At 37.5% G+C, this 11,935-nt stretch overlaps 3 protein-coding genes and 1 pseudogene across 4 annotated transcripts; all 4 read right to left on the bottom strand.

The window, feature by feature from the left end:
• LOC111437332 overlaps positions 1 to 3,327 on the bottom strand; it is a 5,153-nt pseudogene extending 1,826 nt beyond the window's left edge.
• A 537-nt stretch (positions 3,328 to 3,864) lies between these two features.
• On the bottom strand, positions 3,865 to 7,241 carry LOC111437472 (GEM-like protein 2). Of its 2 annotated transcripts, none has more exons than XM_023075466.1 (4): positions 6,926 to 7,241; positions 6,734 to 6,829; positions 5,583 to 5,857; positions 3,865 to 4,302 (listed from the first exon to the last, which is right to left on the bottom strand). In XM_023075466.1, the coding sequence occupies exons 1-4, from the start codon at positions 7,002 to 7,004 to the stop codon at positions 4,114 to 4,116; spliced, it is 639 nt and encodes a 212-aa protein (XP_022931234.1). In that variant the 5' UTR covers positions 7,005 to 7,241; the 3' UTR covers positions 3,865 to 4,113. The 2 variants fall into 2 exon arrangements, with proteins under 2 accessions (XP_022931234.1, XP_022931233.1); XM_023075465.1 differs by having other exon boundaries at positions 6,920 to 7,240.
• A 390-nt stretch (positions 7,242 to 7,631) lies between these two features.
• LOC111437331 lies at positions 7,632 to 8,562 on the bottom strand. The gene is made up of 2 exons (XM_023075237.1): positions 8,108 to 8,562; positions 7,632 to 8,010 (listed from the first exon to the last, which is right to left on the bottom strand). The coding sequence occupies exons 1-2, from the start codon at positions 8,560 to 8,562 to the stop codon at positions 7,632 to 7,634; spliced, it is 834 nt and encodes a 277-aa protein (XP_022931005.1).
• A 1,023-nt stretch (positions 8,563 to 9,585) lies between these two features.
• On the bottom strand, positions 9,586 to 11,504 carry LOC111437372 (probable glucan endo-1,3-beta-glucosidase A6). Its single transcript, XM_023075310.1, has 3 exons — positions 11,347 to 11,504; positions 9,956 to 11,254; positions 9,586 to 9,869 (listed from the first exon to the last, which is right to left on the bottom strand). Exons 1-3 carry the CDS (start codon positions 11,399 to 11,401, stop codon positions 9,826 to 9,828), a joined length of 1,398 nt encoding a protein of 465 aa, XP_022931078.1. The 5' UTR covers positions 11,402 to 11,504; the 3' UTR covers positions 9,586 to 9,825.
• Positions 11,505 to 11,935: the final 431 nt, after the last annotated feature.

Here is an 11,935-nt window from a genome sequence, read left to right as displayed (position 1 = left end):
GGGGGGGGGGGGGGGGGGGTGTCTGTTCAGGATGTATTAATTGACGGATGTCCAAGAATGAGTTTTATAAACCTGCAAACTCTTGTTTCACTCTTTAAATGGTTTCATTTATTACTCATGGAATCAAGAACATGTTCCTGCACATCAGAGCTTATGGTTTCTGTGAACTGACACTCCATCAATGGTATCCTACTGGCAGATCAGACACTGCATCCTTACATTTTCAGTTCCTCCACCTATTGTTATTGATGCCACGGTGCCCAATTTATTGTTTAATTTAAAGTGGGTAACAAATAAAAGAAAATTATATTAGAGTATTTAATGGGTGTAGTAAATGGCATTGAATTATGGTCTCAAGTGATCCGATTAGAAGATTATGGAAGACCAGTAGGAATAATACCATTCCACTAGAGACGTAGTCCCTAATATACTATGTTTTTTCAGTTTAAGTCCAAGTTATATTCTTGAGGAAGATCATAAACACATTACTTCAATCCTCACAGATTCGGATCCAGATCCATATCAAAAATCTAGATGTTTCTCTCGTCTCATATGATTTTAGTTTTCTTATATGCACAAATCTTTTCATAACTATTCTTGAATTTGAAGGCTTGTTGTTCTTGAATGTTTATGGATTTGGACTTCAATTATTTTCTATCACAAGTAACGAAATGGAAAAGAAAAAGAAAGAGGGTTTCTCCTGTGAAATTGTGATTAACTGGGGTTAAAATCAAACTGTTGCAACAATCCATATAAATGTTTCCTAAGTTGCAGTTCTACTATGTTTCAAATTCTGAAGAACATAAAAGATAACCATACTAATGCAAGTTCAGAGAATAATTCTACAGACAAACTCGGCCACCAACTAGTTACTATCTTTTGATTTCAAGTCATGCTAGCCACCTACCTATGATTTAATATTCTATACGATATCTTGGTAACTATATGTAGTAGGGTTAGGTGATTGTCTCGTGAGACTTCAAGGTGCACACAATCTAGCTCGCTCACAAGTATTAGAACAAGATCTTTTGGAAGTGAAAGAAACATGGCCCTCACTACGAGTTAGATGAGAAAAGTAAATGTAGGTGGGGACTAGATTAGTGACAGTTGCCAGTAGTAACTTTTTCTAGAGAGTCTCAGACTCTCAAACATATGAGTAGTTCTGTATCCATTCAAGCTTATCTTTTCTTCAAAATTCAAAAAAACACATCAAACACGAGAAGCAAATATTTAGATAACCATTTGTTAGGTACCCAAACACAGAAAACACAAGATACTAAAATATTGCAATATCAAAGAGAAACTACCATATAAGAGCCTTTTAAGAGGGTAATCTCCCTCCTAAGTCCCAGAATGATCCCTCTTCTACGGTCCCTAACTCCCTCTATTTACAGCCAAGACACCCCTAATTAATAATTGCTATGCCCTTGCTACTATTCTACTAACATTCCTAACATAACTCCTATTAGTACTCTTACACCATGTTGTTTTACGTTACCAAATATGGCCTAAATTCCATATCCAATCCTGTTTCAGATTCATCAGAGAAAAATATTTTCAAGAATAATAGGGTCAGACATACCCTGTCATGGATCCACTGTGGCTGGCCAGGAGACGGAGAGTGACGAAGAGGAAACTTACTATAGAAGGCACCATTTTTGTGGATATGTATAGAATCCCATTTACAGGCCCAGAGGAAGTGTTCAGATGCAAGCAAAGGCCCAAGTATTTGTCTCCATCAGTAAAACCAAACGTCTACTGGAACACTTTTTCATAGTCCATTGATGAAGCCTGACCATGGCTGCATCAGTGACACTAGAACTAAGTTTCACTTTTGGAGAAACATATATGGTAGGTTAGAACATAATAAGCTTGAGAAGACATCAATCATGGATAAAAATTCAGGGTTATTTATTTATTTATTTATTTTTATAGTTTAATAATATGTTGAGCGGAGATTTAACTCATGACCTTTTATTTTAGTTAAGTGTATGTGTCACAACTGAGTAAAAGAGTGCATGAATAAATCGAGACCATGTTCGAATGAGAACGATCCTGAGGATAGGATAACTAAGAAAAGCTTAAAAGAAGTGAAAGTCTCTACTATACAAATAAGGTGCACCTTCCTTTTCGATGGCTCAATCATAAGTACTTCATAGTTAAGCGTGCTTTGTTTGGAATAGTTTTATGTCAGGTGACCACTTAGAAATTTTTCTAGGATGGAAGTGAGTAAGGACAAAACATGTTGGAAGGGCTCGTGTTTGTTTGTGGGGATAGTCTTAACTTTTAGAAGAGAGAAGTAAGTAATGTGACCATGTCATAGGGGATGCAGGGGAATGCCAAGGTCATTAGGTGCTGAATCTGGATTCCTAATCTGAGCATGGGTTGCTATAGTATGCCTTAACCAGCCATTATTCTAGAAACGCCAAAAGGAACAAACAAACTCTTGCAAAATAAAGTTGGTTTTGTTTGAACTTCTAACATGTCATTTGATATTTGAAGTTATCATTAATTGTTTGGGCTCAATGACAACTTAAAGGGAAATCCGAAACTATTGCTATACAGAAAGAAACTCTTTCAATTGTTTAGAACAAATTCACTGAAAGCTTAACCAGTTATGTCAAAGAGATGAGAGAATTAAATCTTATTTCAATATCAAAGTGAAGCAATGGGTTTCCTGTGTTAAAAACGGTCCACTTCTAGGAATGGTAGAACCACTAGGGTGGTTGTTTTTCCTATTTTTTAGAGTTGGCTAATTGTATGCTTTCTAAAGTTGTTAGTCGCTATAAAAGCCAACAAGTTGATCTGTTTGTTAATGTAATTGATTTCGAAGCTTTAGTGTGTGAGTTTTGATCTGCTTGTTAATGCAATTGATTTCGAAGCTTTAGTTTGTGTGTTTACTAACATCTTGTTAGATTCTTGGGTAAAAATCAACACATTCAGAAAAGAAATTGAATTGAGAAAAGAACTGACAATGATTCCAGACGCTATCTGCTGCAGCCTCAACGCACCTGGTGTTATTACAAACACGCTACCTATTGGAAATGGACAAAAAAGAGAGCATCAGAATTCACAGAGGAATTATTACAAACACCTTAAGTGCAAAGCAAGAGAGCAAAATTTTCCCATTTGGAAATGCAGAAGCAGATGATGACGAAGACGATGGATCTCGGTTTTAAGAAGATCATAATCAGGATTGAGAATCAAAACACTGTGAAGATGATGACGAAGTTATTGGGGAATCTTACCGACAACCAACGACATGAAACGAGCTGCTGCACGGCTTCTTTCAGCATTAAGGAACTCAGTGAATGAAATAAAATCCATTCAAGTGAGAATTTCTTCGACCACCAATCGGCAATACTCGAGATGATTTCTTTGATCATGATAGAAACTCTGGAAGCATTGGTTCACCGAGAAAATGATTCAGAGAACGATGGTAGTGAGTGTAGCCATGGCTGAGCTAGAAGGATACAGAAAACAGGGGAAAGAGAACTTCATTGTTAGTAGCCATGCAAAGCCCGCCAAGTTCGAGGAAAGGAATTTGGCCAGGCTTTTTGTGTTTATGGGGATGCCATTTCTCTTGAGAACTTCATGATTTCAATGAGAAAGTATGAATAATTAAATATTTTAAAAACTATATTGAGTAAATAACACTAAAAATTAAAATTTTGAATTTTGTATCTAATATAAATTTTAAAAACCATACGAGAGAGATACTCATTGATTTTTGTAGTCGCTAAAATTGTACGACGAACCTTTTTGTTCGAACATACGATCCTGATACGATCATACTATCAAACTAAAGGATTAGCCAAAAAATGTAAGGAAGTTTAACATGAGGAAGCATATACACCATTTCCATCTCCAAAATCATCCACCAAAGTTTCAAAGAGAGGGCAAAACAAATGATCAATTCACAAGTCCAAAAGGTATCGTTTCTACAAGATTTACAAAGCATTGTTGAAGTTAAAGGAACCCTTATTTTATGTCCACCACCATAACGTACACAGCTTTTTCAAGACACACATCCAATAAACTGCAACATCTTATTAGAACAAAAGCAAGCACACTACAAGTAACAAGACAAAGGCATGATGAGATCATTTGAGTTCATCCAAACTGGGCATGGGAGTGCTTTAGTGCCTCGTTTAAACTCTTCAGAGCACTGCTGAACGATAAAAATCCTACGAACCAGAACTCATACCCATCCTTTGTGAATATGTGAATGTCTTTTTCTGAGGGGTTGAGAAGATTTGGAGAAGGGTGGGCTGTTGCCAGGCGATTCAGATCTATCACCACCTACAAATTGATAAATATGCTTGAGAGATGGCTCTAAATAGTTAAGTGCTAAGAAAATCCCATAGCTAAGCTAAAGATCCATTCTGCCAACATTCCAATTAATTCAGGTCAACATTGTTCAGATATCTAAGAGGAATAGATGCAAATCAATTTCTAATCTGTGCAACATAATTGGAGTAGCTAAACAAGATCCAGGGCTCAGAACGCCTTTTCTTATGGTAAATTTTCATTTCAATTTATCAGCTAAGTTTTGTTTTTTCGATTTTGCATGCTCTTAGTAATTATCTTTTAAACCATGAACTCAGTAAGAACTATGAAGAAATTTCTGGTAGTTTGAAGCCAACTTCAAGAAGTCAGGGTTTCTAAAAAATAATCCTTCAAAGCAGTTTACTATCTTCTTTTACTTGGATGATATATGATTATTGTATCACCTTTAACCAGGTATTGTGGAAGTGGATTGTGGGTTGGCCAAAAATATCAGGCAAGCTTCTAACCAACTAGGACACGTGATCCCATAGTTTAGGCATACTATTGACTTCAGTAGAAAACCGAGAATCATTGTAAGGGGAAAATGGCCTAAGATACGGCCTACCTTACCACTTGGCTAGTAAAGAAAAAAACCCTTTACTCAAAGAAATAGTGTCAAGCTTTCGAGTCTTGAAACTGTCACCTAATCTCTCAACATGCGCAAAAACCGAGAGGCGTCCAAGGACTGGACAACCAGAGGGAGCTTGCTTCTTGAAAGAGGATAGGCCGGTCAAACAAAAACAAGGCGCAACAGGCTCTCCCTACCCACGTAGTCACTAAATTGTGTTATTCTGTACTCGAGTAGATATGGAATCTATAGGCCCCAAGTGGCAACCTCTCATACTACCAATTGGCAGCTTGTCAAACAACATTTGACAAACTCACACCATCTATTTCCAATGGGACATGTTGACAAACTCACACCATCTATTTCCAATGGGATTTGTCCCGCATGTAGTCCAAGTAGATTTCATATGGTTAAAATTCATCTTAATATCTGAGGCCGGTAGATTTCATGTTTTTATCCAGAATTTGACATATATCCCAATTGTACTCGTGTCAAAAAAAAAAAGAACAGTCAAGAACACATTTTAATGCTTATTATGCAAGAAGCTTTATAGTAAGTAATCCACTCAAATCCATGCTGAAAATGCGAAAGGTAAAAGTAACTAAACTTTGATATAAATTTGAGAAATACTTCATTTTTAGTTATATCACAACTAAAGCGTCCCCAATAAATGGGTCAACCATACCTTGTAGTAGGCACTCTGTGGCAGGCCAGGAGATGGAGAGTTACCGACGGGGGATTCACTACAGAAAGCCAGTCTTTTTGTGGATATGTAAAGAGTCCCATTCACAGGGCCAGAGGGGGCATACAGATAGCAAGCATACGAGTGCAAGTATTTCTCTCCAGGAAGAACACCAAACGTACTCTGGAATACTCCTTCAGGCCCTCCTTCGGCAAGTAATTTTGTCCCTTGGACAAGCCGGGCCTTTGCAGCATCAGCAATGCTTGGACTAACTTTTACTGTCAAAACATATTTACATTAGGAGCTAATACATCTTGGCATGCATCTAAGCGCAATAAAAGAAAGAATCAACACTCGAGGAAGCAAGCAATATAGAAAGAACATTAGCGGCCCTCCCAAAACAAAATCGACTCATTCGTACATGTTCTTTCTCAGCTCTATTAGATGCCACCCAAATGGTGATATTATCGATTTGTGTCAAACTCCTTTAAAAAGCTTCTAATAAATCCTTACGCCTTCAATTTTGTGTCTAATTAGTTCTTAGCTTATTCAACCGTTCACAAACCTATTCGACAGGAAATAAAAAATTCAATGTTCTATTAGACAAAAACATCTAATTTTATGTATAGTAGGTTTGTAAAATTTAAATAAGGGTGAATATGTAGCCAAAATTTGAAAGTTAGACACAAAGTTACAAGTTTTAAGACCTATTAAACACGAAATTGAAAGTTTAAAAACCATGTACATAGTTCTTAAAATTCAGGAATCTATTACACACAAACATAAACGTTTAATAAGTTATTAGATACTTTTTAACGTTAGACCTATTAGACACATACATGTAAGTTCATCAACATGACTTGGGTATCACCAAGTTCACTCAAAGAAACCTGATCGAGCAGGAACTGTTTCACTATGAGAATCAGTTCATCGGAAGCTTAAATAAATCCTATGCAAATACAAAGGAAATTATTGAACAATATATAAGGATTTTAGGCATGAAGGAACAAATTCGATGAAGAACAGAGAATCTACGCAAATACAAAGGAAATTATTGAACAATATATTAAGATTTTCAGCATGAAGGAACAAATTTTCTGACTGAAAACGAAAGTTTGATTGAAGATAAAATTTGATCGAGGAAAAAAACTAACTGTGATGCCAGACGTTTCCCACAGCCTCCCCTGCCATTTTTCCATAATCTTCCAACATCTTCCCGCAGCGACCTAACGTATCCCACATCTTATCACCTGAACATAATCCAAAATTTCAAAAGAACAAATCGAAACCCTAAATCATCACAGAGAGAACGTAAGGGATTAGAGTTAAAGAAGACGAACGCTTCCCAGGTTGAGCAGATGACGATGAGGCAGCAGAGAATTGAACATAGGGATTATCCTTCCCACGTTCAGATCGGTTGCTCATGGTGGAGAGATTGCGTCGTTTCTAAGGGCTTCAGCAAGCGATCAGGATCGTAGTCTAACCCGACACCGACTTCGTTTGTTGAGATTTGGGATCGCATTTTATGAAGATAAGAATTACAAACTGAGAAGGAAGAATCAGAAGGGCATAAAGATGAAGATAATGGAGAATCTTCAGCAGTGTTCATCCTACACTGCTTGCAGTGAAGTGAAGCCGCGAAGCCGCCATTTTCGACCCTCCTGAAGAATTTGGCGGGGGATCTCTTTCCTCCTTTTTTTTCTTTTTTTTTTCTTATTTTCTTTTTCGAAATATTGAGCAATAATAATAAATTTATAAATTTAGAGACCGCCAATAATAATTACATAGGTAATATTTTTCATCTTAATTACAAAATAACGTTGAAAAAAATAATAATTATATGAATAATGTATCTATATATATATATATTTTTTTTTAATTAATTACTAATAATTATAAATCAAATTAGTAACCTCAGTGATAATAATTAGCTACTAAATTATTGATTAAAAATAATAATTAGCTCAATAATATAATAAAATTAGAATTAATATCTCATCCACCTAATTTTATAAAAAAATTTATTATTTATAAAAGGATTTGACATGTATCTTAAATTACATAGACAAATGTATTGTCGTTGAGTTCCATGGAAGAGGTAGCATCGAACCCAATCCATCGGCACTTCACCTGCCAATGAGTCGTGTTTTTTGATGTAGATGTTGGAAACTTGTCAGAAATTGGATTTACAGTTTGACGGTACGGGCCCAACCATTTATTTTGCATGTAACCATTTTTTCGCCATGGTGGTACTATAAGATTTGTAAGATTTAGTGATCTCTTTGCGGCGTCACACATGATTCTCACGATTTTCTTCAACTCCTCCGTTGTTCCGATGAAAATTAAAGGTAGAGATTTTAATATCTCAGTGTATTGGATTGTCGGCCTCGTGATTTCAAACTGAGCTGGAAAGTTCGTATCGATCAAGTACCTAATTGATAAATGAGTTCGATGAGTTCAATTAGAATTAGAATAACTTTCGATGCTAATATAATAATAATAATAATTAATATTTAAATTTTGAGTACCGAATTTTCCCACTGACGACGTCAACGAATTCATAGTCACCGGCGGCGACACCATGGGAGCCACCCCATTTCGTCTTACAAATCGCCGCATCGTGATGAAGCTCACGAAGGATCATCACCAACCTCCGCCGCGAAACGTCACCGTTCGACGAAGATGCCGCCGCTTCCATAACATCACCCACAAGCAATTCTCTATAAGGCTCCACATAGCCGTCGTTCAAGGCTACCATTCTTCGAATTTCACCCACCGCCGCCGTACAATCCGTCTCCTCAACATTCATCTCCGTCGCGTCAAAAAAACCACCCGCCGGCGAACTACTCCCGCATTCACCGCCTTCAAAAAAATCAACCACCATCTCAGAAAGGCACTCGTCGGGCGAGTGTTCGCTTCCGAAGATCGGCTGTGGCTGCTGGCGCCGGTCATGATTTCCGATGAGCCGGTGAAGAATCGCCATTAATTAGTTTTTTTTGGTGATTTTAGACGGCGATCTGGTTGATTTATACAGAGGAGGTTCTGATTGGAGGAATAAATCAAAGAATATATCAGAGAACTGAGGAATTTTTATTTATTTATTCTGTTCAAAGAGGAATATAATGGGAATAATTGGAATTCGAAAATGGAATATTCGTTGGCTGTTTCTAATTTCTCTCTTCTTATATTTAGCATAAAAAACAGAGAGGATATGCTAATGGCATAACATCTCCCAAACCCATTCGTCTAGATATTTAGTGTCAAATCGTCGCCCGCAAATCTAATGAGATCTATATCGGCCATCATAATCAAATTCAGATCGTGTTAGAGGGACATAATGGCCTCACCCAGCACCATTCCTAAACCTAGCATCATTCCCAGACCTCGCAGCTGAATAGTTCGATTGCTCTTATCCCTTTTCACTGTGAGGTCTTGTTCCAAGTGTTGAAAGAACGAATCTCCTGGTATTTGACATATTTATAAAATTAACGAAAAATTGTAGCCTGATGCCATGGTAGATGTTTGATAAAGATTTGATAGAGATATATTTGTAGTAGGTTTAAATCTTTGGATCTTTGTATTCTCTCCTGCTATACATACCTGACGTCATTAATAATAAAACATTTAGCCAATATTCCTCTTTGTATTTTCTATCTCCTATTCTTTGTGCTCATCTTGATCGAGTGTGCATTGTTGAACGATCTTAACTATTGGTATCAAAGCTAACAACTGGTATTGATCCTAATAACATGTTGTGACAATAAGAGACACGAGAGAGAGCGATATCCCGAGGTAAGACAAAGATAGTTACTTTTATCATTTGAGCTCTATTAAATTGAATTTATAAATTTATTCATACACATATCTAAAATTTTAAAAAATTAAACGGTTATTAATTATATATATTATTAACCAACAATGTTGAATTTTTCATATTTGCTGGTACAAAAAGTAGCCGTTGTGGACATAAAAATGGCGTTGAAAAGGTTGTTGCACGCGTGGCAAAAGATGTCAGAAAAATAGTGAGTGGAATTAGTGAAAATGGAAAGGTGATTTGGGCGCCCATTTCTTTCTTACCAACAAAATAAAAATAAAAATAAAAATAAATAAAATAAAACTAGTCTTCAGCCATTCCGTAGTTAATACTTCTAGGGAAATGGGATGCCCAAACTACCCTCCTAAATCAACCATGAAAATAAAAACCTAAACGAAAAATAAAACTTATTAAAATTTATTTATTACGTCATCATCCTTGCAGAGTGACGCTAGGGAACTTGCACTTTCCATAATCTGAGAAATAAAATTTCAAATTTAATTAATAAGTAAAATATTTAGAATTTTAAAAAATATTAATAAATAAAATAAAATCAACTTACTTGGGTCCTTGATGGTCTGAGTAGCCAGCCCGTTAAAGTAACAGGTCCCACCAACCTTTCTAAACTGGGCCCAGTACGAACTAAACGCAAAGCTCGCATGTCGTATCAAAGAATCCGGTTCGTAACACGGACCGCCTTTCTGTATCGGTTCACAGGTTTTATTCCCTTGTAAACAAGCCCACGCTAAGGCCCCTGCAACCTCACTCTTATTGGCTCCCCTTGATACCATGCACCAAATCTTCCCCTTGTACGGCTCGTTAGTCTCCGCCGCCGGTAGCGGCTTAAAATCTGCCTCCGGCGTCTTCCCACTCAAATCCATCTCATACACGGCCGACCGGTTTGGGTATAATAGGCCGAAATGCCTCTCTGTACCGAGACCCGGTTTCTGATTCTCGTTATACAGAGAGAATATAATCGTCGGCAGAACCCAACCCGGTCGAGCTGGAGTCCCCACTGGCGGCTTGGCAGTGACGCGCTTCACGATATTGCGATTGTACACGGCGGCGTTGTGGATGTTGGCGCCGATTTGGTCGTAATCGCCACCGTTGGGCCAGCCGGTTTCGGCGATGAAGATCCGAATATCCGGGTACCCAAGACGTTTCATCGCGAAAATCACCGAATCCACCATCTGATCGAAGAGATTCGTGTAGGTCAAACCCGAACCCGGATCCGAATACGTGATGTTCTTCGATTCAAATAGCGCGTAATCGAGTTTGATGTTGACCGGATCGGAAGCCCAAGGGAAAAACGGGTAAACATCGAGGAAGAAGAACGATTTCGTCCGGTTCAGAAACTGCAACATCGGTTTCATGACCCGATCGGAAATATCCGCCCGAAAAGTCCCGTTCGACGGCGGAAACGACGATTGAAGAACATCCATGGCGGAGGAGGTTCCAACTTTCACTTTATGAATCCCATAAGTTTTCAAGGAGCGTTTAATCCGGCGCATCGCCGGCACCAAACTGATCCAGGTTTGGTTGCCGGTGGAGGAGATGATTTCGTTTCCGACAAGGAGGTACCGGATTTTGATCTGTGGGTAAAACGGGAGGATATTGGTACGAACCCAGTGATCGGCGAGGTTCTGATTAGACGAAATGTTGATGATAAGATCGTTAGGGACCATGACGGATACCTTGATATCAGAGTTGTTTAGGGATTTGAGGATTTGGGGATTGACATCATAGATTTTAACGATTTGGGCGTTTAGGGATTTGATCAAATCGACGGAATCGGGCGGCGGAGGGAGGTTGTTGCCGAGCTGGCCGTAGTTGATTCCGACGAGAGTGGAGATCTTTGCACCTGCAAGAAAGGAATGTGGAGAAGATTAGAGAGAAACAGAGAAACAGAGAAATGGAGGAAGAATGAATAATGAAGAAGGGGAGTGAGAATACTTGTTAGTGAGAGAAAGTAGAATGCTAAGAGGAGAGAGGAGAAGGGAATCGCCATTGTTGCAGAAGCTGAGTAACAATGGCGGAAATGAAGAGAGTAGGGATTGAGGAAGGATGGTGATATAGAAGATGAAGAAAGAGGAGTGTGCTCGTCAATGTTCGTTGGGGACAAATATGGAATATTTTAGTTTCATTATCTCACGTGAACATAACTAATTTGTTAATTTCACGTAACTAATTAATTCATTTTAAATTTTTATTTCTACGGTTGAATTTTTAATTTTTTTTTTAAATTTTCTGATTTAATTAAATAGGTTTTTAATATAAATTCAAAATTAATTTTGCATTTAATAAATTAAAATCAAAATTAAAAATTAAAGAGAAGATATAATAGTAATTAGTGTTGGGGGTAAATATGGTATTAAATTTTTTAAATAAGTTTCATTTAAATAAATAAATGAAAAGGAAAGGGGATTGGGCCATGTGCAGTGCAGAAAGGGAGAGAGAATCTGTGCTGAGAGAGAGAGGAAGGAAAAGCATAAAAGTTAAATTGGTTTTTTTAATTCACACAAAAAAAAAAAAAAAAAAAAAA

This window comes from Cucurbita moschata, unplaced genomic scaffold, assembly GCF_002738365.1.
Source record: "Cucurbita moschata cultivar Rifu unplaced genomic scaffold, Cmos_1.0 Cmo_Scf00063, whole genome shotgun sequence".
Taxonomy (NCBI): domain Eukaryota; kingdom Viridiplantae; phylum Streptophyta; class Magnoliopsida; order Cucurbitales; family Cucurbitaceae; genus Cucurbita; species Cucurbita moschata.
Note: the sequence above shows the minus strand (reverse complement) of the source record. Positions and strands in the feature narration are given on the sequence as shown.